We start from the raw sequence: 27,973 nt of genomic DNA on the forward strand, positions 1-27,973 counted from the left end.
GGGCCAGGGGCTGGGCCCTGGCCTGGTCCCACTGCTTCCTCGTTGTGCAAATTAGGGCAAGTTCCTTGCCCTATTGGGCCTCTGGTTCCCCCTCTGTGAACTGAGGAATTTGCACCAGAATTCAGTACTTCCAAAGCATTTCCCCCTGATGTAAACAGATGATCTCCAAAGCAAAACAAACACACAAGAAATGGTTAATTCAGTTTGGGAAAGGGCACTACGATATATAAAATTAAACCAGCTTCTCTACTGCAGGGCTTTTCAGGGACTTCCTTGGTTGAAAACTTTTCTTTCTTTGGATACGTAACACGAATGCACATGGCATGTAATTCAGACGGTGCAGAAGGAGCTTGGGGAGCTCACACCTCCCTCTTTCCTGTGCCGGCTCTGCCCCTCTGCTCTTCACTTGCAGCAGGGCCCCACTGGCAGTTTCTACTGCATGGAGAGATGGTATCATATGTGCCAGCAGATATGGGTGTCCGTTTTATAGTGGTCAGTGACCACAAGTTTCCCAAGGCGGGAGGGTGGAGCATGGATGCAGCATTTCTCACACTTGGACCACAGAACCACTCCCAGGCATTTCTGGGTCCAGTGTTTAGAGGAACAACCTTTGGAACACGGGTTCCTGGTCTTCATGTTCTAAAATGAGACTTTATACAGGAGGGGAGCTGGCGGTGGTGCCCTGAGAGATCAGACTCTCATCTCGGAGAAGGCAGCCATAACCTCTGTCTTTTTCTGCCCAGCCGGCGGCTGCTCTTTAGCTTTGGGAAAGGGGCCAGAGCTGGTAGCCCATATGGGGACACTGAGGCAGAGAGGGCAAGCGCCCCCCCCCACCCCAGGTCTGGAGCAGGTCAGAGGCCCTCTGGGATCAAGATCTCCTGCTCCCAGGCAGTGCTCTCACATCAAGGGCCTCAATAGGCCCACAGCTCGGCTGGGCCCTAGAAGGGCTCTGGTCCCTGGGGATTGTTCTCGAAAGCGTGGGAGCCCTGCCCCACACTGCATGGTCACTTCCTGAGAGACCTAGCAGGTAGGATTGTGATCGGGTGTGCGGCACCTGCACAGGGTTGGTGTGCTGTGTAGGTTGTGTGGGACCTCTGAACAATGAGTACCGTGTGCTGGTGTGATGCGTGTGCCGGTGCGACGTGTGTGCTGCCTGGTGTGATACTGTGTGCCAGTGTGATCAGTGTGCCGCGCCCGTGCTGATGTTTCGTGTGCGCCTTGTGGCCGCCTGCCAGCTGCAGGCCAAGGTCGGTGCCAGGTGCCATGTGCCAGCGGCCGGCCAGACACCGAGTGCGCGCTGGGGGCTCGGGGGCCAATGCCGCGTGCCCGGTGCGCGCGCGCGTGCGCGAGCGGGAAAAGGTGTGCGGCGGCGCGCGGGAGGCTGTGAGCGTGCGTGGCCCCGCAGCTCCGCCCCGTCCCGAGGCCGGGCAGGTGTGGGCGGGCCGCTTGGACCCCGCCGAGTCCCGGCAGGGAGAGCCGGCGGGAAACAGGAAGCAGGGGGAGGCGCGCGGCGGCCGGACGGCGGGGAGCCTGGCGTGCGGGCGGACGAGCGGGTGGCTGTGCGGCCGGACGCTGGCCCGGCCGGGGCGGCGATGTCCGGAGGCCCGGGCAGTCCCGGCGGCCACGGGGCCGGGGGCGGGGCTGGGGGCGCCGCGGACCCCGCCCCGCTGCGCCGGCGGAGCCGCCGCCCGAGCGCCGACCCGGGAGTTCGAGGCGGCGGCGGAGTGCGGGGTGAGTCCCGGGGCTGCGGGGGGCCGGGCAGCCGCCCCGGCGGACGGGGCGCAGGAGGGGGGGTCCGGCGGCGCCGGGCAGCTCGTCCTGCAGGCGACGCCCGGAGCTGTGATCGGCCCGCGCACCCCGCCCCGGGCGCCGGCGCTGACCCCCGCGCGCCTCTGGCCCGCAGACCCCGAGGACGCGGCCATGCCAGGAGGGGCCGAGGCGGGGGAGACCGAAGAGGAGGCCGGGGGCGGCTCAGGGTCCGAGGCGGAGGAGGACGCGCTGTGGGAGCGGATCGAGGGCGTCCGGCACCGGCTGACGCGCGCCCTCAACCCGGCCAAGCTCACGCCGTATCTGCGCCAATGCCGGGTCATCGACGAGCAAGACGAGGAAGAGGTGCTGAGCACCTACCGCTTCCCGTGCCGCGTCAACCGCACCGGTGAGCCGTGCAGGGCGCGCGGGGTCGGGCCTGAGCGGGCGGGGCCCCACCTTCCCTGGGGCCTTGTTCAGAGCGGACCGGCCGGGTGAGGGGGTTGGTGTGCCCACTATCCTAGCTCCAGAACCACCGTTATGACCCAGCGTGTCCGCGGTGCCCGCACCACGTCTGGAGTTTTCTGCCACTTCCTGGGCCCACCTTAGAGCAACGGGTTGGCTGTAGTTGCCAGTGCAGGCTGGGCTTGGGACCTCGCGGTCACAGCTGGTGGACTTGGCATCTATCCTGTGTCCTTTGATCTCTCGTGTTCTCTCTAAGCCCCCCCCCCACACCTTCTGTGCGCCAGACACTCCTTGGAGAGTTATTTTTCTTCAAGGGCTCAAAACTCATGTCGGCCTTTTGAGGGTGTCCTCTTCCAGAGGTTCTGCCTTTAAACCAGAGCTGGCAAAGGAATGAGGGTCTAATGGTGGAATTTCAGGCATTGGCCAGCGAGGGAAGTATTCGACTTTGTGTTTGTAGGTGGGGCTGCTGTTGAAGAGCTGGGCTCTTTGCTGGCCCTGTATCTTTGTGTGCATGGGGCGGGGGCTGCAGGAGTTGTTGAAGCACAGGTGCCACTGGGGCTGGGGTGGGTCCTGCCTGACTCTCCTGGCTGTGGCAGAGGGCTCTCCCCTGATGTGTTGAGACAGGCCCCTGTATGTGTCACTGGTTCAAAAAAATCTGGGCAACGTGGGCCCTGGAATATTGGGGGATGGAGAGGGAAGAAAGCTAGGCATTGGGGGGAGCCCTCATCTTAACCTTTGGGGACAACCCCCCCCTCCCCAGGGCGCCTAATGGACATTTTGCGCTGCCGAGGGAAGAGGGGCTACGAGGCCTTCCTGGAAGCCCTGGAGTTCTACTACCCCGAGCACTTCACGCTGCTCACGGGCCAAGAGCCTGCCCAGCGCTGCTCCATGATCCTTGGTAAGTGGGTCCCCAGTGGGTGCCAGAGTCTCGGACGCCCCTGCAGAGAATTCCTTACCCTGTCCCTGTCAGGGAGGCTCTCCCGTTATCCCCGATGAACAGATGGGGAGACTGAGGCACAGAGAGAACCGAAAGGGTTTGCTCAAGGCTGAATATGGGATTGGGAATCTAATGCAGCTGTAGTTCGAATCCAGAGCCCACACGCTTAATGTGGCTCTCGCTCCCTGACATTGTTCTCAGACACGCACGTGTCAGGCGTATCCCAGTGAACAGTTTCGTCTGTGAAAAATTCAGACGCGCCAGGAGACCTTAGAATGAATAGGAAAGATATTTGCTTCTCCCTTCAGCCCTGCTCTGCTTGTAACAGTTCGGCAAGTCTCCTTTCTCTTTGTACTTAGGCGTGCGCATGCACACACCCCCACCCACACATACACACTCACAGGAGATCATCTTACATGTCTTGCACTGTATCTTGCTTTTTCTCAGAACAACTGATTTTTGTGATTCTTCCACACCTGTTAGACTGGTTTTCAATGACTTCTTGGTGTTCTTCAGTGATGTGCCACAGTCCGTTCACCTGGCTCCTGTTGATGGACAGCTAAGCTGGTTCTAGTTTGCACCATTACAGTGTCGGGACCGTCTTTCTGGGTGCATCTTTGTGCAAATGTGTGTCTCAGGAGGAGAGCTTCTGAGAAGTCCGATTTCTTAGAGAATGTGTGTTTTAAAAGTTGAGTCACTGTGCGTTCCTCCAGCAGTGTAGGAGCGCCCATTTTACCTTGGGGACACTGAAAAAGCATTTTTGCCGTCAGAAGTGTCAAGAATAATATGCTGTTGTTTTAATTGTGTACTTTGTTGAGAGCTGTTCATAGCTTACTAGTGAGTAAACCTTAGACAAATGGCTTGACATTTCTGTGCCTCAGCTTTTGTGTCTCTAAAATGGGTGCAATAGGAGTTCCCGTCATAGCTTAGTGGTTAACAAATCCGACTAGGAACCATGAGGTTGCGGGTTCCATCCCTGGCCTTGCTCAGTGGGTTAAGGATCTGGTGTGCTGTGAGCTGTGGTGTAGGTTGCAGATGCGGCTCAGATCCCGCGTTGTTGTGGCTGTGGTGTAGGCTGGCAGCTACAGCTCCAATTAGACCCCTAGCCTGGGAACCTCCATATGCCATGGAAGCAGCCCTAGAAATGGCAAAAAGACAAAAATAAATAAATAACAATAAAAAAATAAAATGGGTGCAATAAATAGTACCTTACCTGTTATTGTGAAGATAAAATGAATTAGCATATGTATCTAGACCAAAGAACAAAGTCAAATGTTAGTGGTACTTTTATAGTTGTTGTTATGGCTAGTGAGTTGGAATGTATTTTCCTATGTATATTTACCAGCCATTTTTGTTTTGGGATTTGCCTGTGGATGGTTTTTGCCCATATTTTCATTTGGTCATTTGCTTATTTATTTGTAGAATCTCTTTATATATTGTGGCTCTGCATCCTTTGTTGTATTTTCTTCCACTCTGTTGCTGGTTTTTTGTTGTTGTTGTTGATTGTTTTTTAACGTTGTTACATCTCTAATCGTTCAGAAATCTCTTACAGCTCTTGGATTTTGTGCCTTGTTCAGGGAGGCCTTCCTCATCCCCAAATCATAAAAGTAAATTCCAGTATGTCCTTCTCGTGTTTTTCCGGTTTGGGATTTTCTGTGCAGTCTGCTGTCCCCTAGGGTTTCATCCGCCTGACCTGACTTTTCTCTCTCCCACCCCTGGCAGATGAGGAGGGGCCCGAGGGCCTGACCCAGTTCCTGATGACGGAGGTGCGGCGGCTGCGGGAGGCTCGCAAGAGCCAGCTGCAGCGGGAGCAGCAGCTGCAGGCCCGGGGCCGGGCGCTGGAGGAGGAGCGGGCAGGGCTGGAGCAGCGGTTGCGGGAGCAACAGCAGGCGCAGGAGCGCTGCCAGCGGCTGCGGGAGGACTGGGAGGCGGGGAGCCTGGAGCTGCTGCGGCTTAAGGACGAGAACTACATGATCGCTATGCGCCTGGCACAGCTCAGCGAGGAGAAGAACTCGGCCGTGCTGCGAAGCCGGGACTTGCAGTTGGCGGTAAGCTCTGGGGAGGCAGGCGGGTGCTGTGGGGAAAGGGCAGTTTTGCAAAACATGATGGTACCTGGTAGCCAGTGGGTGCTTCAGAGCCACCATCTGCTGGCTCTTGGACCATGGGCAAGTCCCTTCTCCACGCTGGGCCTCAGTTTTCTCATCTGTAACATGGGGATGTTGATGGCACTTATTTTGTTGAGTGATGACTGTGCTGTCTCAACTGGGAGTGATTTTCCTCCCCCAGGAACATTGGCCATGACCGGAAACATATTTTTGGTTGTCACAACCAAGAGGGTGCCATTGGCATCTAGTGGGTAGAGGCCAGGGATGCTGCTGCACATCCTAATTGCACAGGACAGCCCCACAACCAAGAATTGTCTTGTCCCGAATGTCAGCAAGTGCTGCGGCAGAGAACCCTGGGTTACGAGGATTCCTTGAGTTGATGATACAGAATTTGGAGGACCCTTTGTGGTTCAGTAGGTTGCGAACCTGACTAATATCCATGAGGATGCGGGTTCGATCCCTGGCCTTGCCCAGTGGGTTAAGGATCTGGTATGGTTGTAACATGTGGTGTAGGTCGCCGACACGGCTCGGATCTGATGTTGCTGTGGCTGTGGTGGAGGCCGGCAGCTGCAGCTCTCATATGACCCCTAGCCTGGGAACCTCCATATGTTGCAGGTGCAGCCCTAAAAAGAAAAGGAAAAAAAAAAAAAAGCCAAAAAACAAAACAAAGAATTTAAGCCATGTCCAGTGCCTGGGATAGAGTTAGTGCTCAAAATCTGTATTGTCATTAGCCGTCTTTGTGGGTATTATTATTATCAAGGGCTGCCCTGTGGTACACAGGTGACACACCTCATGCCATGTAATCTCACTAAGGCACCGTGCACCAGCTTCTCATTTTGAAATACAGACACAGGCTTTGAGCGTAAAGGGAGTTGCTCAAGGTCGCAAGCGGGAAGTGGCACAGCCTGGATTCGAACCATGATGCTGTCCTGCTTGCTGCCGTCCAGGTGACATCTCACCCCATTCGTTCCATCCGCGAGTGAGGCTGGGCCTCTTACAGGCTGAGAAACGGAGCCTCTTTCTGTTGGTTTCTTACTGGGACTCACAGGGGGATAGGATAAAGCTGGCATTTCACTGCCACGGAGCCTTGTGCCAGGGCTTTCACAGGGACCCGGGCACACGGCAGCCTCTCCCCAGCAACACTGTGTGACGTTCCACAGGGGGATTCTGACTGTGGGATTTGAAGCCCCTGACCCCATAGCCTCAGCTGTGGCTGGGCCACTGTAAGGGGTGACAAGTGCCTGTGGGCAGTGGGTGGGGGCTCACTGGTGGGCTGGAGCCTGTGACTGGCGTGCTAGGGGGTTGAGGTCTGGGGACGTGGGTCCTGATCGGGAGTGCTGAGGCCACAGGTTGATGGGCCCAGGCTGCCAGGTCCGCTCCGTTTCCTCAACCTTGAAGCAGGTGGTCATGGATACAGATGACATCACAGCCTTACAGCACCTTCTGTGCCTCAGGCACAGTCCTCCTTCACTCCTTTAATTTCCCTGCAACTCCGCTGGGGTAGGGGTTGGGGGGCTGTTATTATCCCCATTTATGGATGAGGAAACTGAGGTGCAGAGAGGTTGGTTGGAGCACTTTCCAAGAGTTCTAAGATTGAGCATTTCTTTTTTTTGGCCTTTTTTTTTTCCCCCTTTTTTTGGCTTTTTAGGGCCACACCTGTGATATATGGAGGTTCCCAGGCCAGGGGTCCAATCAGAGCTACAGCCGGCCACAGCCATAGCCTCGCCAGATCTGAGCTGTATCTGCGACCTACACCACAGCTCACAGTAGCTCAACCCACTGAGAAAGGCCGGGGGTCAAACCTGCATCCTCATGCATCCTAGTGAAATTTGTTTCCGCTGCACCACAACAGGAACTCTGTGCATTAAAAAAAAAAATTTTTTTTTTATGAAATTGTAGTTGGTTTGCAATGTTCTGTCAATTTCTGCTGTACAGCATAGTGACCCAGTCATACATATATATAGATCGAGCATATCTGAGTTTGCTCTGGGCACTGCTAGGGTGGGGTGGGTGGCCGGTGGGGAGAGCCTGCTCAGAGAGGACAGCGTGATGGCCCCCGCACCCCGGGTGTTGGCGGGGACTGTGGCTGGCACAGTTTGGCTCACCTTGGGGCTTGGTGTGATGGTGAGTTGGGTCCCCTGAAGTGGCAGATGCGTACCTGTGACTGGGGGGATGTCCTGCATGTGTGCAGCTGTCTGGGGTCTCCTGGGGCTGGTGAGGGGGACAAAGAAGAGGCAGAGGTGCCTCTGTGTGTCTGCACATCAGCTGAAGGTGCACATACTATGGCTCTGTGGGTACCACAGCCTGCCAGTAGGCAGACAATGGCTGCTTTTTCCCACTTTAGAAGGCAGAGAGGAATTCCTTTCGTGGCTCAGTGGTTAACGAATCTGACTAGGAACCATGAGGTTGAGGGTTTGATCCCTGGCCTTGCTTAGTGGGTTAAGGATCCAGTGTTGCCATGAGCTGTGGTGTAGGTCGCAGATGTGGCTCGGATCCCACGTTGCTGTGGCTCTGGCGTAGGCTGGTGGCTACAGTTCGGATTAGACACCTAGCCTGGGAACCTCCATATGCTGCAGAAGCGGCCCTGGAAAAGGCAAAAAGACCAAAAAAAAAAAAAAAAAGAGGGTAAGGAAAGACATGCAATTAATAGATAGGATTTTCTTTAAACGTAGCTACTGTAAAGTTGCCTTAACTTATGGGAGTTTTTCTGCCACAAATTAACAAAGGCTTTGCAGATGGAAACGAACAGAGCCGCTTGGCAGCTTGGGTCCCCGCCCCCCAGGGACAGGTGTGTGGTAGCTGTGATTTAATACTGTGTTTTATAAGGTGCAAATTTAATGAGCTGGTATTTCCAAGCAACATAAACTTAAAGGAACGAACGCTATAATTTTGCGCTAAGTGGGTTTGTACGCGAGGATTAAGCGCATCTGTTTCCTGGCGTTTGGCGGAGACTCCCAGGTGCCCTGTTCCCCGAGCGCATCGTGGGGGGAGCCTGCTGGCCGCGGGTCTGGCGGGAGGCCGTGGTCTGTGGCTGCGCTTTGCTGCAGAGGGTGCGACCGCATATGCCCTTGTGACAGGCTGTCTCTCTCTGACGGTTCACAAAGCATGTTTTGTGAGGGGAAAGGAATGCGAGACTCATGAATTTCTTGCTGCGTCCTTTGCGGAGGAGGAGTGGACTATTAATTCATGGAACTACCCGTCCAGCCTCCAGACCCGTGTGTGTGTGTGTGTGTGTGTGTGTGTGTGTGGTGGGGCTGTGCCATGCCAGGCCCTGGGGGGATGGGGGGGGGCTGCAGGGCCTTTCTGTGGGAGTCCAGGGCACTCCCAGGGCACCAGACATCGGCCTGCCTGGATGTCGCTCCAGAGGTCACCATGCCCTTTTTCCAACAATGACTTCATTTTGCGCCTGTCACCTGCTGCCCCTTTTGTCACTGTCCACCAGCCATCTCAGACCCCGCATGAGTTTAAGAAATCGCTCTGGCTGAGTATGCTCATAATCCAGCAAACCGGCTGTGCCGATCTGCTCTCTGCCAGGTGGCCCCCATCCAGTCGCCTACCCAAAACCCCTGGCCAGCTTCTGGCTGCCCACACTGAACCAGCAAGTGGTTGGGGTCCTGGGATTTTATGTAAAGCTGGAAAGATAGGAGTTCCTGGTGTGGCTCAGCGGGTTAAGAACCCAACACAGCAGCTCTGAGGATGCGGGTTTGATTCCTGGCCTTGCTCCGTGGGTTAAGGACCTGACATTTCTGCGAGCTGCGGCAGAGGGCACAGATGCGGCTTGGATCCCGAGTTGCCTGGGAACTTCCATACGCTGCAGCCCTAAAAAGAGGAAAAAAAAAAAAAAAAAAGAAAGAAAGAAAACAATAAAGCTGTAAAGACAACCACTGTCACACCCCCAGCATCTCTGCCGTTTAAAGGCCTCTGCCCACCTGCTGTCTTGTTTGCCTCTTTCAATGATTTGGGGAGGCAGGTGGTGGAGCGGGGGGATTGAAGGAACCCATTTTACTGATGGGGACACTGAGGCCCGGAGGGTAGGTGACTCTGCTCAGGTCGACAGAGGGTGAAGTGGTATAATCTTCCCAAGTGGAGGCCCTGGCAGGAATATCTTTAAGAGAGGGTCGGACTCACATCTTACGTTGAGTGGGGAGGCTGGGTGTGAGGGGGGGCCACCCTGGCTCTTGGGTTGGGTGGGACCCTCAAAACCATCCACCTCCTTCTTCACCGGGAGGTGAGGAGTGGGGTGCCGACTTGCCCAAGGCCACTCTGAGTTAGAGGCAGTGCTGGGCCTGGCCCCTGGGGCCTCCCGTGCTTGGTGCAGCCTCGCCACCTCAGTGGTGCTGCTCCTGGGCTCGGCTGCCTGTGCTCGGTGTCAGAATTGCCGAACAGACGCGTGTGTTGTGATGCAGCCCATCCACCCCCGAGTCCCTGAGGCAGATTCCCCTGGGCAGGTGGCTTGGCTTTGCTGCCTCCCTTCTGCTTTGTAGTTGTCTTCACACATGTCCGGGGGGTGTGGGCAGGAAGGATGCCTGCTCCGGCCCCTCTGGGAATCAGGGGGAGGCCCCCAGGGGTGAGGGAGCAGGGCCTCTCCCCTCTGGCCTGGCGGATGCTCCCTCCCGGGGCTGACCTCTGTCCTGGGCCCCAGGTGGATCAGCTCAAGCTCAAGGTGAGCCGGCTGGAGGAAGAGTGCCTGCTGCTGCGAAGGGCCAGGGGGCCACTCCCTGGGGCGGAGGAGAAGGAGAAGGAGCCCGATAGCACGGACCTCGTCTCTGAGCTGCGTGCCGAGAACCAGCGGCTGGCGGCGTCGCTGCAGGAGCTGCAGGAGGGCCTGCAGCAGGTATGGGGACAGTGCGGGGGTGGAGGCTGGGCATGGGGGAGTCAGACCTCCTTCTACTCACTCGTCCTCCGGAAGCCTGGAGAGAGGGGGCACATCCCAAATCTGAGATGGGGACGGAATCCTGGCCGGTCTCTGGTCTTAAGCTCTGAGCAGAGGGCCCTCTGTGCTCACTCAGCTCGCCTTGGGTGTTCCGTTTAGGGTCTGCAGGTGGCCCCAGGAAGCCTCTGAACTCCCTGAAACTGTGCATCCGATTTTGTATGTGAGCATTTTTCTGGGGAGAGGGCTCCCAGCTTTTCTTGGGTTTGTAGAGAAGTCTGACCCTGGAAAGGTTGAGACCTCTGAGGTCTGGGTGGCCCCAGGGCTGGCTTGGTGTCCTGTGGCAGGTCAGTGGCAGTGTGGGCCCGCCTCCTGGCCATTGTGCCTCCCAGGAGGTCAGGGAGGGAGCCAGGGCTCTGGAGGAGTTCATAGGCTTGGGGGTGCCTGGTTGGGGTGCAGGTCTGGGGGCCGGCTCTAGGGCTCATGGTCCACCTGCCTGGGCCAGGCTCAGCCTTTGCGAAGACCCCGTGTCAGGGTGGGGGGAAGCGGCCTTGGGAATGGAGCCCCTCTGCCATCCTGAGCAGCCGGTAGCGGCCAGAGCAAGAGAGAACAGGCCTGGTTCTTGCCGAGGAGTCAGATCCCGGTCCAGCTTGTCCGAGCACGCCCTCATCCCCTTACCTCATTTGTACCCCACATGCTCCCCGGAGGGTGGGCAGGGCTGCTGGGGCCACACCCAGTCTGTAGAAGGGGAAGCCACAGGCCAGAGAGGCCAAGGCCCTTGGCCAAGGTGGCAGAGCTGAGAGGGGTGGGGCTGAGGGTTGTGAGTTCCCCTTACGCCCACCATCCTCAGGGTGGGTCCTGAGCCGGCGACCAAGGCAGCCCTGAACTCTGACCCCCCCCCAGGAGGTGAGCCGGCCGGGGGCCCCCGCCTCAGAGCGCATCCTCCTGGACATCCTGGAGCACGACTGGCGGGAGGCGCAGGACAGCAGGCAGGAGCTGTGCCAGAAGCTCCACGCCGTGCAGGGGGAGCTGCAGTGGGCCGAGGAGCTGCGGGACAAGGTGATGGCTCTGTGCTCCCCCTCCCCCACCATGTGCCTCCTTGCTGACAGCCTGGGGAGGATCTTGGGGACAGGACGGGGGTGGGCATCCCCGGTTCACAGCCAGCCTTAGCTGAGCATCTGCTGTGTGCCAGGTCCCGTTCTAAGAACGGCGCATCCGTTCGTTCTCAGATGTATTTTGAGATCCATGGGTGAGCAGAATAAGGGGAGGGTGACCCCTAGCAGGGGAGACAAACAGGACGCCGCACGCATAACCCTCAATCTGTTGCAGGGGGATAAGTGCTTTGTAAGAGACAGAGCAGGGTAAGGGGGAGATTGCAGCGCAAGTGGGGAGGCTGGGCTTGGCCGGGACGGGGTCATTATCCCCATTTCACAGATGGGGCAGCTGAGGCCCGGTGAGGTGATGTCAGTCAGTGGCCCAAGCTGCCCAGCTGGGGAGGCAGACGCTCGTTACTGGGGCTCAGGCCTCTCTTCCTGGACCTGCTGGGCACCTGCTGGTTAGCTGCCTCTGGCCCCCAGCCCTGGCGTCTGACCCAGGCATGTCCCTCCCCTGGCCCCCCACCCCCATGCCTCCCCACAGTACCTGCAGGAGATGGAAGACCTGGGGCTAAAGCACCGAACGCTGCAGAAGGACTGTGACTTGTATAAGCACCGCATGGCCACCGTCCTGGCCCAGCTGGAGGAGATCGAGAAGGAGCGGGACCAGGTGAGCCGGGCCTGCGGGGTACCTGGCCTTGGTTCTCATCCAGGGGACGATGCGGAGAGGCAGGCGGGACTGGAATTTTATTTTATTTATTTATTTATTTTAACCATATTTTAAAAAATATTTATTTATTTATTTATTTTTGTCTTTTTGCCATTTCTAGGGCCGCTCCCGCGGCATATGGAGGTTCCCAGGCTAGGGGTCGAATCCGAGCTGTAGCCCCCGGCCTAGGCCAGAGCCACAGCAACGCGGGATCCAAGCCGCGTCTGCAACCTACACCACAGCTCACGGCAACGCCGGATCGTTAACCCCCTGAGCAAGGGCAGGGACCGAACCCGCAACCTCATGGTTCCTAGTCGGATTCGTTAACCACTGCGCCACGACGGGAACTCCCTGGGACTGGAATTTTAGATACGAACAGTGCACTTGTCGTTTTAGGATGGGGTAAGAAGGCCAGAGTTCCTACGGTGGCTCAGCAGGTTTAGGTCCCAATGTAGTCTCTGTGAGGATGTGGGTTCGATCCCTGGCCTCGCTCTGGGTTAAGGATCCGGTGTTAAGGATCCGGTGTTGTGGTGTAGGTCGAAGAAGTGGCTTGGATCCAGTATTGTGGTGGCTGTGGTGTAGGCTGGCGGCTGCAGCTCCAATCAGTCCCCTGGCCTGGAAACTTCCATATGCTGCAAGTGCGGCCTGAGAAAGAAAAAAGAAACAGAGCACAGGACCTGAGTGCTCGAGATATGCCAGCCCTGTCCCCTGAGCACACCCACCTCACTGGGCTCCTGGGACAGTTACAGAAGTTGGTCCTGGCGGCTTCATATCTGAATCCCTTGTTCTCCCTCACGTCAAGGGCAAGGCCTACGCAGGGGAGGTGCTTACAAATACTTGCTGATGAAATTCTCACAGGTTCTGGCTCCTTGGCCCTGGGTACCATGGTCCTTATCGCCTGAGGCCATGGAGTGGGCTGAGGACGCTGGGCCACTTCCTCCAGGCCCCCAACCCCTTTGTGTGAGTCTCCCCATGCAGTGCGGTGGGCAGGGGGTTTTGTCCTTGGACCGTGTTTGAATCCCACTAGAGGCCTTGAAATCTGCACGCGAGAATGGGCCTTGTGCAAATGCAGATCTGAGGCTCCACCCCCAGCCATTCCGGTGTGGGTTGTCTGGGGGGCAGGGGGGTCACCCGGCTGCTCCCAGCCCGTGGGTCTTTGGCCCAAGCCCTCTCTGAGGCAATGGGTGGCAGGTCCCTGCCATGGACCCAGCTCGCAGGGATCCTGGGTTCCCCTGTAGGGAAAAGTGCTTTGGTTGAAATGGACTGAGTTTGAACCCTGGAGGCCAGGAATAAAGCCCCCTGCATGCAGTAGGTCCCAAGGAAAGGTTTTAAGTTGTTTTGGGGAAATGGGATGAGTCTGCAGCTCAGTCCCTGCTGGCTCGATGTCGCCGTCTGTAAAGTGATGATAACGAAAGAATCTCGAACTCGGAGTGTTAGTGCGAAGATTAAATGAGCTGATGGTTAGCGCAGGGCCCAGCATGCAAGAAGTGCTTAATAAACGCTGGCTGCTGTTCCTGTTGCCACCCCCTCATCTGAGAAGTCAGAGGCCAGGAGAGCCACATGGCTCCTTCGGCTGCCGGCCCCAGCACCCTCTCGGCCCGCTCTCACCAGGCCATCCAGAGCCGAGACCGGATCCAGCTGCAGTACTCCCAGAGCCTCATTGAGAAGGACCAGTACCGGAAGCAGGTCCGGGGCCTGGAGGCCGAGCGGGACGAGCTGTTGACCACGCTCACCAGCCTGGAGGGGGCCAAGGCCCTGCTGGAGGTGCAGCTGCAGCGGGTCCAGGGCGGCCCCTACCTCAAGGTGAGCAAGGTCAGGAGTCCAAGCCGGAGGTCTTGGTCAGAGTTGGGAACATGGAAGACCTGATAAGAGACCTCAGCAGGGGGCGGGGACATGGGGGACCCCTTGGGAGTCCTCAGCTGGGCTTGGGGAGGTGCAGGCTCTAGGAGGAAATAATATGTGGGTCCTGGTTGGAGCCCTTACCCTCAGTCAAGGTCATGCCGGTCTTGGAGGGACCATTGATACAGCTCGGGTGGATGTGGCTTGGTGCATCGGGAAACAGGACAAGAACGTGGGCGTCTTTGAGTTTCTGGGGTGGCACCTGGGGCAGAAGAGTAGCTTGAATGAAGCCTGTCTTAGCATACACTCGGAGAAGCTTCTCAAGAGCCTGCAAGCATCTTAGAATGTGAAACATGGACCTTAGAAGTCCCTTAGAGACCGGCTAGCCCAGTTCTTTCATCACACAGGGCCCAGAGAGGGTCGGAGGCCTGCCCAAGATCACACAGCCGGCCAGCAGTGGAAATGAGCTCCCAGACCCCTTATAAACCAGACGCTAGCTCTTGGCCCTCTGCTGGGAGCCCTGCCTTTTCCTATCCTGGGTTTGCTTAAAGATGACCAATCAGGCAGGAGTTTAATGCCTGGAGAAAGAACAAAGGAAGGATGAATCTGTGCTTTCTGACTTTTTAAAACCCTCAGTGGCTTTCTGGATATAAGCCAAAGCCCCTTACCATGCCCTAGAAGCCCTTCGGGGTGATCCTCCCACCCCCCCACCTCCAGCCTGGGTTTGTTTAATCTCAGCCGTTTAATTCCAGGAATGTACCACAGTCCTGCCCCAGGGCCTTTGCGTGTACTGTTCCATCTGCGTAGACTATCCCCTGACCCCAACTTTATTTAACACCTCCTTACCCTAGAGTTCTCAGTTCCAGCCACACTTTCTGTGGAAACTACTCTGATGCCCCTGGCTCGGTGGGGCCTTTGGGTGCCTTCCCCACCCTGGGTACCTTCCTTCCCGGCGCTCTTGGCAGCTGGGCCTTATTTCCTCCATCTGTCTGCTTGTTTACAGTTTGTCCCCTCCGCTAGGCTGTGAGCTGCATGAGGACAGGGCTCCAGCCCCCTCCTTCCCCTCCGCGTCCCTGGCATGCAGTGGGCGTTGGGAGAATGGCTGGGCCTGGCCCCGGCCCAGCGCTGCTGACCTCTCCCCGCCCTCTTCCTCTCGCAGGCCTGTGCCTCGTCCCATTCCCTGTGCTCCAACCTCAGCAGCACCTGGAGCCTGAGCGAGTTCCCCTCCCCGCTGGGAGGCCCAGAAGCAGCTGGGGAGGCGGCTGCCGTGGGGGGATCTGAGCCTCACGCCTCGGTAAGACACCTGCCCTGGCCCAGGTATGGGGGGTAGGAATGGCCGCGGTATCGTTACTGATGTGTAGAGTGCTTTCCAGTTGGCTGATGGTTCTGTTTCACATGAGAGGAAATCGAGGCCCATGAAGGCCAAATGCCCTATCTATTTATTTTATTTATTTATTTTTAGGGCCGCACCCATGACATATGGAAGTTCCCAGGCTAGGGCTTGATGGGAGCTATAGCTGCCGGTCTACACCACAGCCACAGCAACTTGGGATCTGAGCTGAGTCTGCAACCTACACCACAACACATGGTAACGCCGAATCTTTAACCCACTGAGTGAGGCCAGGGATTGAACCCGTGTCCTCATGACATAGTCAGATTCGTTTCTGCTGCACCACAGGGGTAACTCCCAAGGGCCCTATTTAAACTCAAGCAGAGCCAGCTCAGTGCTGGGCCTGGGCCTGGGCACTAGGAGACCCGGGCGGCGGCGGGGGGACCACTCACACATCGTCGCCTCGCCGAGCGCACTCCCCCACCCTGGACCTGAGTTTCCATCTGTGTAATGGGCACAAACCAGGTACATCGGGTTGTGGCCCTGCACCGTGGGGGTGACCAGGTCCCGCTGTGACCTTGCAGGAGGAGGCCACGGACAGCGAGAAGGAGATCAACCGGCTCTCCATCCTGCCCTTCCCCCCCAGCGCCGGCTCCATCCTCCGCCGGCAGCGAGAGGAGGACCCTGCACCCCCTAAGAGGTAACAGGCTGGGGACAGCGCAGCAGGGCCCAGGGAGGTGGCGCCATCTCCCAAAACAGCCCCCTCCCTCCCAGGATCCCGATGCCAGAGCCAGGTTCAGGTTGTCACCTCCCTTTACTGCCCTGACATGGCTGGAGCGCTGGACATTCAGGTCTCAGCAGTCATAGGCATGACCAAGGTCAGGAGTTAAGGTCAAAGGGCAGAGTGGGCTCAGTCCCTGCTGGGCACCCCGATATGAGAGTCCCTGGAGGTCAAGCCTCAAAGATCCTCAATCCAGGGGGAATCCTTGGTGGCTCAGGACTAGGAGACACAGAGAAAGTTCCAGGGCCAAGGACCTCAGGCCCGAAAGGCCGCAGGTTGCAGCAGCAGAAAATGGGGGCTGAGAAATGGGGGTCACTGGTGGCAAGTCCAAGGGCGGGGGACCTCCCACCTCCTGGTGGGCACCCCCTGGCACAGTCTTGATTGGATGAATGAGCCCCCCGGGATGGGTGTGCGATGGGGTGGCCACGGTCTAGTGTGGGAGGCAGATCGCAGAGCCATGAACAGCAGAGGTGGAAAGTGGGGCTGAGAGGAGGGGTGAGACGTCAGGGCAGGCTTCTGGGAGGAGGTGGCATTAAAGGACAGGCCCAGGCATTCTAGGGGGAAGGACATGGGGCAGAGGTCAGGATGGTGGCTTCTTGTCCTGTAAGTTTCGGGGACTGGATGGTGCGAGTGCCCTGGGTCTAGCCTGCATGTGTTTGGGGGTCGAGGGCCTTTTGGTGGCCCCAGGGCGGTGGGCAGGAGCAGGGGTGGGGCCAAATGCCCACTGGACTCAGCGCGGGCACCGCCTGCCCTCTCTCTGCCAGGTCCTTCAGCAGCATGTCTGACATCACAGGTAAAGGCGGGGGACCCCGTGGGGAGGGCTCATCTGGGGGTGACCCGAGACCTGTGCGGCCTGCTCTGCTCTCAGCCTGTGTCCCCCTCCCTGAGGCTTTGCTGTCCCCTCGCCGGACAGGGGGGCTGTGCTCAGGAGGCCCCTGGGGGAGTTGGTTCACACTGATCCTGCCCCAGTCCTTTCTCCCGGTCCTGGCTGGGCCATATGGGGCTCTTCAACTCCAGCCCACCCTCCACCCTCCACCCTCTTCCAGGAAACCCAAGGGTCATTCTTGGCCCCGGCCCAGCTCTGAGCCCAGTGGGTCCACTGTGTTCCTGGGGCCTCTGGGCCCTGGGCCTTCCCTGGGCTTGGGGGGCTCAACCCTTCCTTGTGGACCCCGGCTCCTCCCCACTGCTCAGCCGGGCACCCCTGAACCTTGCTGCTCTCCCCAGGGAGTGTGACGCTGAAGCCCTGGTCCCCAGGCCTCTCCTCTTCCTCATCCTCCGATAGCGTGTGGCCTTTGGGAAAGCCAGATGGCCTTCTGGCCCGAGGCTGTGGCCTGGATCTTCTCAACAGGTACCACAGCCCCCTGGGGCGGGTGGAGCCGGGGGTGCTGGTTCAGAAGGGCGAGCGGGGCGAGGTGGGGGAGGGGAGCTGCTAGCAGCAAAGCCTTTGCCTCACGCAGCTGTCAGACTCCGAAGGTCTTTGGACCGAGGCAGACGTGGGATTCCTATACTGTCCCCAGGGCTCATGTTCTTGGGCTGGTCACCTCACCTCCCTGGGCCTCAGTTTCCTCATCGGCCCAAGGGGCACAGGGATGGCTTCTGCAGGTGGCGTTTGGAGGTTTAGGACCTGTGGCAGTGAGGCGGGTGCCAGGCAGATGAGAGCTGTTACTGGTACTGGCGCTCTGCTTGCCTGGCCGCCTGGCTTGGAGCGCCCAGCAAGGCTGAGCCTCCCGGCAAAGCTTCCCCCTGAGGCTGGGCTGGGCCCCCTGCAGCTGGGCTGGCCCCAGGCCCACAGCTGGAGTCACGAACCGCACTGGCTCAGAGCGCGCTGCAGGCCGTGTGCTCTGTCCATTCTGGTGCCTGTGTGGCCTCCTTGGTCAAGCCTGTGAGTGATCTCAGGGGGGTGGGCGATGGAGGAGGCCAGTCTGCGAATGTGGCCTTTGAACTCGGCCAGGGAGAGAGCAAGCAGGGAGAGCCACTGGGTGACGTGGAGAGAGCAGGGGCTGTCCCCGGAAGGGCCTGGAGTCTGGTGGTGACTGGATCGCGACGGTGGGGGAGGGGGAAAGCCGAACGTGGAGGTCAGGGCAGGCCTTGTGAGTCAGACTGGGCAAGTGTGGACTTTGGCTGATGCACCCTGGGAAGCCTGGGTTGCGGGGGTAGTGGGTGGGGGCGCGGGGGCTTAGCTTTTACTCTCTGCAAGGCCGGCTGCTGGCTGCCTATCGCATTCCCTCTGTCCTGGGAGGCAGGCGTTATTAGGATCACCTCTGTTTTATAGAGGAAGAAACCAAAGCTCAGAGAGGTTAAGTGACTTGCCCAGGGTCACACAGCTGTGATGTGCCAAGGCCCAGGTCCAGGGTGACCTGATCAGATTTGGGCTTTGGAGAGGGCATAGGAAGCCCGGCTGTCAGAGCCAGAATGTGGGGGTGCTGGTGACAGAGGCCAGCTTACACAAGAAATCAGGGCAGAGAAGAACCAGGGGCCGCCTGCCTTCTGGAAGCGGCTTGGCCAGGCCCCTGCCCCCACTCTCAACCTCCGGCACAGGGCCCAGTGCGACATTGTTTCTCGCTGTACAGGACGTGCTTCTGGGGGAAGGGGCGGAGGTGCCTCCCTTCCTGCCTGCCTCGGCCCTTCCTCCCTTCCTCCCCTCCGGCCTGCAGCAGGGGTCCTGGCCGCTGTCCAGGGGGGCACCGGGATGCAGCAGAGGGAGCTGGAGGTTCTGTGGCCCAGGCTCCACCTGGGCCCCAGGATCACATGGAGCCACCGCTGCTGCAGTTCCTGGGAGGAGGGAGAGGGGGAGAAGAACACGGATTGGGGTGGGGCAGGGGTGGAGAGAGAGCAGGGTGGAGCGATGGGAGGTTAGGGTCGTGCGGGACCCACTGGGCTGGGGAGCGCTGTTCGCGTGTGCGCTCAGAGCCCTGGTGGTGGGGGCAGGGTTACAGCTCAGAGCACGGCGGGGAAGAGCAGAGCCAGCTGAAGTCCCAGCTCTGGCACTGGCTACTCTGGGGCCTTGGGCAAGCCACTGAATTTCCCAGTGCCTCAGTTTCCTGCTCTGTAAAATGGGTCATAGTGGCACCTGTCCCCCGGGGCCCTTGCGGGCAGCTGGTGTTCTAATTAGAGGGCTTAGGACAGTGCCTGGCTTGCAGAGAGGGGGAAATTAGCTATCGTTAACTGTTCCTGTTGTGGCTTAATCTTCAGAGTAGGTCCTGCAAGCTTCCTGTTTTTAGCCCCGTTATACAGATGAGGAAACTGAGGCCCAGAGCATCAGGAATTCGTCCCATGGCCACTTGGCGGTGGAGCTGGGGACTTCATGGTCCCTTCCTCCCACCGAAGCTCCTTGAAGCTACTTTACCCTCTCTGCCATGTTGAGCGCTTGCTGCGTGCTGGGCATTTCAGCCCTCTGCCTGGCCCTGCCCCTCTTGGCTTCCTGGGCCTTGGGGCAGGGCTGGGTGAGGGACATGGGCATGCTGGGGCAGGCTGGAGGATAGACAGGCAGGTGGCAAAGCGCTGAGTGGTGGTGGGGGCCACTGGGAGAATATCAGGGTGCTGCCACCCGGGCAGCACTGGTCACATAGACTCAGGATCTCTGGCACAAGGGTCCCTGCACAGGGCGGGTCTGGATAGATCATTGCAGGTCTCTACCACCCACCAGCTGTGTAACCCTCGTCAAGTTATAACATCCCCGGGCCTCAGTTTTCTTCTCCAACATGCGAGGAGTAACAGATGGCTTCCATAGCACTGGGAAGATTCAGTGAGATAATCTGTATGAGATGCTCAACTTGCAGCTTCATAGGTTCCTACCTGCCTAGGAATGTTCCCACAGTGCCCTGGGGTGGAGCAACATTCATCCAGGTCCTTGCAGCCTTGCCCACCCTGGGTTGGCAGCAGGGGGTGGTATGGCCGTGTGGCTGTCGCTCCCAGGGTGGGTTGGGAGGTGAGAGATTGCCCAGGCTCTGCCTCGGCCCCCTCTCCAGCCGGGGCACACCTGCTGACCTTGGCCTCTCCCCTTCCCCAGGACCACGGTCTCACTTGTCTCAGTCTCACTATTTCTTTTTTTTTCTTTCCTTTTTTTGTCTTTCTGCCTTTTCTAGGGCCACTTGCGTGGCATATGGAGGTTCCTAGGCTAGGGGTCGAATTGGAGCTGTGGCCGTTGGCCCACACCAGAGCCACAGCAATGCGGGATCCGAGCCGTGTCTGCGACAGACACCACAGCTCATGGCAATGCTGGATCCTTAACCCACTGAGCAAGGGCAGGGATCGAACCCGCAACCTCATGGTTGCTTGTCGGTTTCGTTAACCACTGCACCACGACGGGAACTCCTCAGTCTCACTATTTCTCATCCAGGGGCAGGGAGAGCCCTGCCGTGATGGGGATGTGGTGACCCTGCCTTAACTGATTCTCACTGCCCACGAGAGGAAGGTCAAGGCACAGGCTTCATTCTGTGCCTTCACATGCTGGCTCCAGCTTGCCGTTTCTGGGAGCTGTTTCCCAGGATGTCTAATTAGTTAGTTAGAGCAAAGAGCTTAGCATGGTATGGGGCACATAGGAAGCAGCCAGTAAGTATTTGTCGCTCTTTGTATTGCTGGTATTGCTATTGCTGTTGTTAAATTCTTCCACACTGTATCCTATATCCTGTCTTCCACTCTTTCAGCCATGCCAGCCCTTCAGACTGGACCCCTGTCCTCTCTGTCGATTCCAAAAGTGCTTCTATTCTTTACCGCGATGTCACCCCGCGGCTGCTTCCCCTGGGAAGCCCCTCCCCTTTGTGCTCCCTCTCTGATCCCCCCTCCCCAGACCGTGAGCATCACAAGTTTTTATTAGTCATCTGCTATGTGCCAGACACTGTGTTTGGGGTAGGATCTGGAGCTGCACAGGATAGCTGGCTGATACTCTTTCTGAGGGAGGAAGCAAATGGGAAAATACAAAAGCCCTGAGTTCTGGCAGGAAGCTCTGCCTCACAGAGTGTGGGAGTCGGGGAGGGAGAGGTCGCTTTGGACCTGAGCGCTGTCGCATGAGCAGAATTTGCCAGGCAGAGGAGGGGAAGCTCATTCCAGCAGGTGGTCTGGGTGGGATGCATGGCGTCCTTGGGGCAGTCACTGTGGTTCTCCAAGAATGTTGAACTGAATCAAAATGCGGACTGAACACTCATTCCCATCTCCTTTCTCTCTTCTCAGATCTCTGGCTATCCGAGTGTCTGGCTGGAGCCCCCCGGGGGGACCCGAGCCCCAGGACAAGGGCCCAGATGGCCTGTCATTCCTCGGGGACAGCTGGTCCGGGGCCGTGGTGCGGAGGGTGCTCTCTGGGCCAGGGTCTGCGGGGGTGGAACCGAGAGAGGTGAGGTCCGCCTCTTTGAGCGGGGGGCGGAGTCAGTGCCTTCTCTGGGGCTGGACGCCGTTTGATTGGTGGATCTAGGTCACTGGGCGGAGTTTCTGGGCAGGGGCCAAAACCGAGGGGCGGGCCCAATGACTGGGGGCTGGAAGCCCCGCCTTATCCAGTAAATGAAATCTGATTGGACAGGAGCTGGGCGATGGGGCGGGCTGCCTGCACCTGGACCGACCCCCATTCTTACACGTGGGAAAGACCTGGCTGAGCCAGGCTGGGTGGGCCGGCCTGTTGCTGGAAACAGGGTCTGACCGGGCACGCACCTTGTGAGGTGGGGGCATGTGAATTTTGAGACGTGGTCACCCCCACGCCCCGTGTTCTCCAGTCCCCGGCTTTCTCGGGAAGCGGTGGAAAGCTCATTTCCCTCCCTGCCTGGTTTTCTCCAGACAAGGGCAGAGGCTGCTGGCCTGGAGGGGGCAGGCCTGGAGGGCGAGGCCCAGCAGAGAACCTTGCGGTGGAACCAGACGTCCACACCCCCGCTCCTGATGGACTTCAAGGGTAAGCCTGGCCTGGGACGAGGGACTGAGGACTCGGATGTCCTACAAGGTCAGAACTGAGGGCCCAAGAGGGGGCTCACCCAGCCTGTGGTGGGGGTGGGACCGTCGAGGCTCTAGAGGGCTCGCTTGGTCTCCTGACTGCTGGCAGTGCCCTTCACTCCTGCGCTGCTTCCTCCTGGCTGGTCGTCTCTTCTTGTGCCCTTCTTCTGTCTTGTCCTCTGTAAACAGCTTACAGCAACAGGGAGCACTGGATAGAAGTCCAGAGACCTGGGTTCAGGCCCCGGTTCTGTCCCTAGTGAGCTTGGGGGTCCTCTCTGGATCTCATAGTCTCATTTTAAGAAGGGGAAGGTGGGGTCCTGGCTGTCAGGCCTCAGGAGGGTCTCTCTGAGGCTGATCCCTGACTTTTCCCTTCACTTGTCCTCTCTGCTCTGTCCCTGCCCAGCCTGCCAGTCCTTCCATGAAGCCCTGGACTCCTGGGTGAAGGGGCCAGGGGCCGAGCCCTTCTACATTCGAGCCAACCTCACCCTGCCCGAGCGGGCTGACCCACATGCCCTGTGCGTGAAAGCCCAGGAGATCCTGCGGCTAGTGGACCCGGCGTACAAGCGACGGCAGGAGTGGTTCTGCACACGGGTGGATCCCCTCACGCTGCGGGACCTGGACCGGGGCACTGTGCCCAATTATCAGAGGTGACACAGCCGGCAGGTGTGGGAGCCGAACCTGGGATGGGAGACTCTTTCTCCTTCTGCTGTCCCTCACCATCTCTGGGACAGGATGGAGAGCTGGAGGAGAGGGGGTGAGGGGCTCCCCTTCTCCCTACAATCGCATGACATGCCCCCCGCCCCGCCCCCTACAGAGCCCAGCAGCTCCTAGAAGTTCAGGAAAAATGCCTCCCCTCCAGCAGACACCGGGGGCCCCGCAGTAATGTAAGCAGGGCTGGGGGGCAGGGCGAGGGTCCGGGGAGGGGGTGCCCAGGTGCGGTCCAGAGGCAGAAGACAGGGTTGATTCTCTGGCAGCAGCTGGCGGGTGGGGGGGCGCCCAGACTCGGCTGCTCCTCTTGGTGAACCCCTCCCCCAGATTTGGTTGACCCTCCTCCATGTGCCCCCAAAGCAGACAGCAGGGCTCCCCGTCCTGGGAGTTGAGAGGAGGAAGGGATAATGTGCCCAGTGCCCAGGAGCATGCGTGGCACACAGTGAGCCCCTAAGGGGACAACAGTCACACTCCCTTCCCTAATGCCTGGGCCATGGCCGGGCTGGGCGAGGGTCCCCGCTGTACACCTGGGCCGCGTGAGGCTCAGGGAGGTTCAGTATTTCAAGAGACCATGACACCAGTGAGATGGCGAAGAGCTTGGGCTCCAGAACCAGGCTGCCTGGATTTGCATCCCAGCTCTGCTCCTTCTCAGCCAGCTGACCGTGGACAACCACCTGCCCCTCCCTCGAGGCTCTGTGTCCTCCTCTGCAAAATAGAGGGATTAGGCTGCTCGTCGAGTGGGTTTGTGTACTTGGGGTCTAGTGAGTGTTTGTCGCATTGTGGGTCTTCAACACCTGTCAGCTGTTGGTATGCTTAGCGCTGTCATTATGGGTTTCATAGTTTTCCTACTCAAGGTTGCATTGCTAATTCATTGGAAGAGACTCCAAAGTTTGTCTTTTATGTTTTATTAAGATCCTCTGGGCCTCGGTTTTCCCATCTGTAAAGGGGGCATAGACGCAAGGCTCCTCTAGCTCTAACTGGCTCTGCCAGGCTTGCCTCCGTGGGTCCTTGGTGGTGGTCACCCTTCCCTGTCTTGGGGGCTGTGCCGGGCCTGGTGGGGACAGGGGAAGGCCTGGCAGGGAGGAGGGCTCTTGTGCTGAGCGTGGGATGGAGCTGAGTTCTCAGGTGCCCCTCTCTCCCTCCCCGCTCCTCAGCTGAAGAAGCGAGCCCTGGACCAACTGCGGCTGGTGAAGCCCAAGCATGGGGGGAGTCCTGCTGGGGACTCCCCGGAGCAGCTGCTGCTGGAGCCCTGCTCAGGTGCGTGCTCAGGTGCGTGCTCAGGTGCGTGCACAGGTGTGAAGGTGTGGCCCGTGCTGCTCACGGTGTCCAGGAGTGTGCACATCTGAGTGTCCTTTGGTCTGGGTGGTCCCTTTGGCCTGGAAGGGCCTGTTGGGAGGGTTCTGATGGGGGACAGGGCCCGCCCCAGGGGTCTAGTGGGAGATGGGTCCCCCAGGTTGAGGGTGCTGATCAGGGAGGCACGTGTCCAGTGTGACTGTGGGTCTCTGTGAGTTTGGGGCGTGTGTGAGCACAGGCCTGTTCTTGTCTGGCAAAGCATGCATAGTGGTGCCTCTTGCCTGTGTGTGGTGGCGGGACCATGGCAGCCACAGAGGCAGGATCACGGGATAGGGCCTGAGGGAGTCCAGGGGAGGGAACAGCAATTCTTTTTGTGTGTGTGCGCCCTTTTTAGGGCCACACCCGCGGCATATGGAAGTTTCCATACTAGGAGTCGAATCAGAGCTACAGTTGCCGGCCTGCACCGCAGCCACAGCAACGCGGGATCTGAGCCTTGCTGTGACCTATACCACAGCTCGTGGCAACGCTGGATCCTCGACCCACTGAGCGAGGTCGGGGATCGAACCCACATCCTCCTGGTTCCTAGTCAGGTTCGTTAACGCCTGAGCCATGAAGGGAGCTCCGGGAATAGCAGTTCTGAGGGGAAGGAGGAGAGCGTGGTGAGGGAAGCCTTCCTGGAAGCGAGGTTGTTTGAACTGGGGCCTTCAGGGATGAAGAGGAGTTTGTGCCAGGCAGAGGGCACAGCTTGTGCCAAGGCTCAGAGGCGTGGCTGGCTGTGGTGTGTTTGGACACTGAGTACAGCGAATGTGTATCGGGCGCTAACTCTGTCACATGTTGTGGCACATGGGTGCCGTGGAGCACATGCCTGGGGCCCTGCCCATCTGGGGACCTGGGAAAGCGGGACCCGGCTCTGAAAAGGAGCGTTCACTGGGCCGCCCCAGGGCAGACAAGGGCCCTGAGATTCCAGCTGTCGAGCTGCGCGGCAGGAGCTGCGCAGAGTCTGTTGTTGGCGGGGGTGCACTGGCTCACCGCCTCTCCAGGCTCTGGCAGGGCTGGGTCACCCCTGTGGAGGATGTGGCCACCTTCCTGAGAGCTGGGGGAAGTCACTGCTGCGTTGAAAGCAGGGGAGTTGACAGGATCCGACTTCAGTGTGCAAGCCCCTCTCCAGCTGCTGAGAGGAGAATGGCCTGTAGGGGGCAAGAGTGAGGCAGAGGATTGGGGAGGAGCGATGGTGCCAGCGAGGGAGGGGGAAGCCCCGAAGCAGGACTTAGGAAGGGGGGTGTTGAGAGGAGGCACTGGGGTTCTGAGTATCGAGGGGCCTGGCCGCCTTTGCCACGAGGAGCTGGGGCCCTGCCTGCACCCTCATTTCATCCACACGCCCTCCCCTGCCCAGAGCCAGAGCGGAGCCTCAAGCCCTACAGCCTGGTGCGGCCCCTGCTGGTGTCTGCCCTGCGGCCTGTGGTGCTCTTGCCCGAGTGCCTGGCACCCCGGCTCATCCGCAACCTCCTAGACCTGCCCAGCTCCCGGCTGGACTTTCAAGTGTGTCCCGCAGGTGAGCCTGTGCCCCGGGAGAGGGAAGGGCCGGGTGGCAGCCTGGAGCAGCCAGGCCCACTGGCCCTTCGTTCCCGCCTCTCCCTGCTCTGCAGAAAGCCTCTCTGGGGAGGAACAGTGCACACTGTCAGCGCCTGGAGCCCCCAAGGCCCGGCCTGCCACCCCTGGGCTGGGCAGCAGGATCCGTGCCATCCAAGAGTCTGTTGGGAAGGTAGGAGCTTGGGCGGGGGTGGGGGGTGGGGGGTGGGAGGGTGCGAGGCGGGTGAGGAGGGTCACCCTGGGGAGGGGGAAGGGGAGAGGGAGGGGGAAGGGCCGCCCTCTGGGCCCCAAGAGCAGAGTCTGAGTGCAGCCTGTGCCAATCACGTGCAGAGTGACCCTGGGCAAGTGCCTGTCCTTCCGTGGGCCTGTTTCCTTACCATGAAGTGGGTGGGCTGGCCCAGTCGACCTCATGCGGGTGGGTGACCGGGGAGAGTCTGCCTGATGCATGGTTCGTCCTGGTCTTCAAACGTGTCGCTTGCCTGGGAGCTGGCCGCGGCTGCAGGGGGTGGGGTCAGCGCCATCCGTCCAAAGGGGAGGCTGAGATCCAGCGGACCTCTTTCCTCGGGTCTGGAACCCTCCCTTCCAGTTCTTGCCCTGTGGCCAAGGTCCCTCTGGCTAGGGAAGCCGGACCCCGTAGGGGGCTGTGCCCTGGGGCTGAGTCAGGGGACGGGGAGGTTAGGGTTTCCAGCCTGGGAGTAAAACGTAGCTTTGACTCCCGAGAAGAAGCACTGCCTGTTGGAGCTGGGTGCTCGGGGAGTGCGGGAGCTGGTCCAGAATGAGATCTACCCCATCGTCATCCATGTGGAGGTGACGGAGAAGAATGTTCGGGAAGTCAGGTGAGATGGGCCGGGAGGGTGGGGAAGACCCTGCTGCCTCCTCTTTAGACGCCTGTTTCTGTCTCTTTCTCTTCTCCACCTCTTTGGTCGCCTTCTGTCTCTCGCTCTGTCTCCCTCGGTCCATCCCCCGTCTCCGGCTCGCCCTGTCTTGTCTGGCTTGTCTCTGTCTGTCTCAGTGTCTGTCTTTGTCTCCCACCCTGACCACTGCCCACTCTCCTCTCTCAGCAGGGCTCTGCTGGGCCGGCCCGGCTGGCGGGACTCGGAGCTGCTGCGGCAGTGCCGGGGCTCGGAGCAGGTGCTCTGGGGGCTGCCCTGCTCCTGGGTGCAGGTGCCCGCCCATGAGTGGGGCCACTCGGAGGAGCTGGCCAAAGTGGTGCGCGGCCGCATCCTGCAGGAGCAGGCCCGCCTCGTGTGGGTGGAACGCGGCAGAGGCTGCAGCAGCAACAGCAGCGAGGCCTGAGGGGCCCCTGCGGATGCCCGTGCCTTCCTCACGCCCTTCAGAAGCCACCAGCAGGGACCTTGGTGTCTGGGACCTAGACCCTGGGACACTCGACGTGGGGCCCCGGCCTCTGGGCTCTCTCCCTGCAGCAGCCCCTGGGGCAGGGCTTCCTCCCACCCTTGCACCTGCTGCTGTGGGCCTTCCCGTGGTCCCGTGTCTCCACGGACCCATTCCGCGGGTCTCACACACATAGCTGTGTTCTTTCGCTGCTCACCTCGGAGGTCTGTTCTCAGCCCTGTGCACTGGTTTGCACGTGAAAGTTCTCACGGGGCAGGCTCATGTCTGCCCCGCCCCCAGCACACGCGGTCTCCCGGCTCCACGGCCCCTGCTGTTCACAGGAGCCCCGAGCCCCGTCGTGCGGGACGCCTCCCCGTCCAGCTCACGTTCCTTGTACATACCTCCATGGGGGCATCGTGGCTTCCCCAGGCCGCTGTCACCCTTCGTGTCTTCCTGGCACACGTGCGTCTGTGGTTCTCCCCTGTGTAAATGTCCTGCCCCCCCCCACCCCCCTGACACTGGGGCACTAACCCATGTGTGTTCTTGGTGAGCACACCCAGCGCCTGCGCCCCGCCCTGCCCTGCCTCTAGGAGGGATGAGTGGGGAGGGGGCCGGCCACTCCGATACCAGAATGTACAGCTCGTGAATTTTTAACGGGCCTTTTTCACTCAGAAGCTGCACATGATAGAACATTAAACAGTTTGTCATAGAAGCTGGTGGGCTTTTGCTTGCTTGCATCCCTGGCCTGGGGCCCCCTTCTCCTCCCCCCACTTGTTGTCCCCCCTAGTTTAGGCTGGTACCACCTTTCAGGTCCCCGCTCGTCCATGGGGAGGGTCAGATTTCACTCCTGACTCATCCCAGAGCTGCCTGCCATCTGTGCTGGCATCACCTTACCTGCCCCTGAATGACCGGAGGAGGCCCCACAGATGGGCCACCCTGCACTTGCCCCTGCCTATGTTTGATCATCAAAGGGGTGTCCCCTGGAGCTGGGGGCACCGAGCCAGCAGGGTGTCATTGTAGGCTTGAGGGGCCCGGCTGCTGAGTCCAGGGGACTAAGAACAAATGCTCGGTGTACTGTTAGGTCCCTGAGACTGCCTCACCAGAGAGGATGGTCACCTTCAATGGGAGAAATCCCGGTGGGCTTCCTGCAGGAGGTGCTGATTGAGCTTGGGGTGTGGGATTCCTTTCTTCAAGAAGCACTTATTGGACTTATGTCCCTGTGTGTTGTTCTTGGTCAGCCCTTGACTCTCCTTAGTCACAG

The 27,973-nt window shown here is 59.2% G+C and overlaps 1 protein-coding gene across 8 annotated transcripts; it reads left to right on the forward strand.

Moving 5' to 3' along the window:
• On the forward strand, window positions 1,393–27,920 carry CARD10 (caspase recruitment domain family member 10). Of its 8 annotated transcripts, none has more exons than XM_021091509.1 (21): window positions 1,393–1,731; window positions 1,904–2,155; window positions 2,972–3,109; window positions 4,871–5,196; window positions 9,896–10,087; window positions 11,027–11,182; window positions 11,762–11,887; window positions 13,538–13,729; window positions 14,925–15,059; window positions 15,680–15,795; window positions 16,641–16,669; window positions 17,101–17,224; window positions 21,046–21,205; window positions 21,640–21,751; window positions 22,193–22,436; window positions 22,604–22,673; window positions 23,652–23,766; window positions 25,184–25,342; window positions 25,437–25,552; window positions 26,101–26,216; window positions 26,442–27,920. In XM_021091509.1, exons 1-21 carry the CDS (start codon window positions 1,593–1,595, stop codon window positions 26,674–26,676), a joined length of 3,252 nt encoding a protein of 1,083 aa, XP_020947168.1. In that variant the 5' UTR covers window positions 1,393–1,592; the 3' UTR covers window positions 26,677–27,920. The 8 variants fall into 8 exon arrangements, with proteins under 8 accessions (XP_020947168.1, XP_020947169.1, XP_020947170.1 ...); XM_021091510.1 differs by having other exon boundaries at window positions 1,395–1,731; window positions 26,445–27,920; XM_021091511.1 differs by having other exon boundaries at window positions 1,395–1,731; window positions 26,104–26,216.

This window comes from Sus scrofa, chromosome 5 (genome assembly GCF_000003025.6).
Source record: "Sus scrofa isolate TJ Tabasco breed Duroc chromosome 5, Sscrofa11.1, whole genome shotgun sequence".
In the NCBI taxonomy this organism is placed as follows: Eukaryota; Metazoa; Chordata; class Mammalia; order Artiodactyla; family Suidae; genus Sus; species Sus scrofa.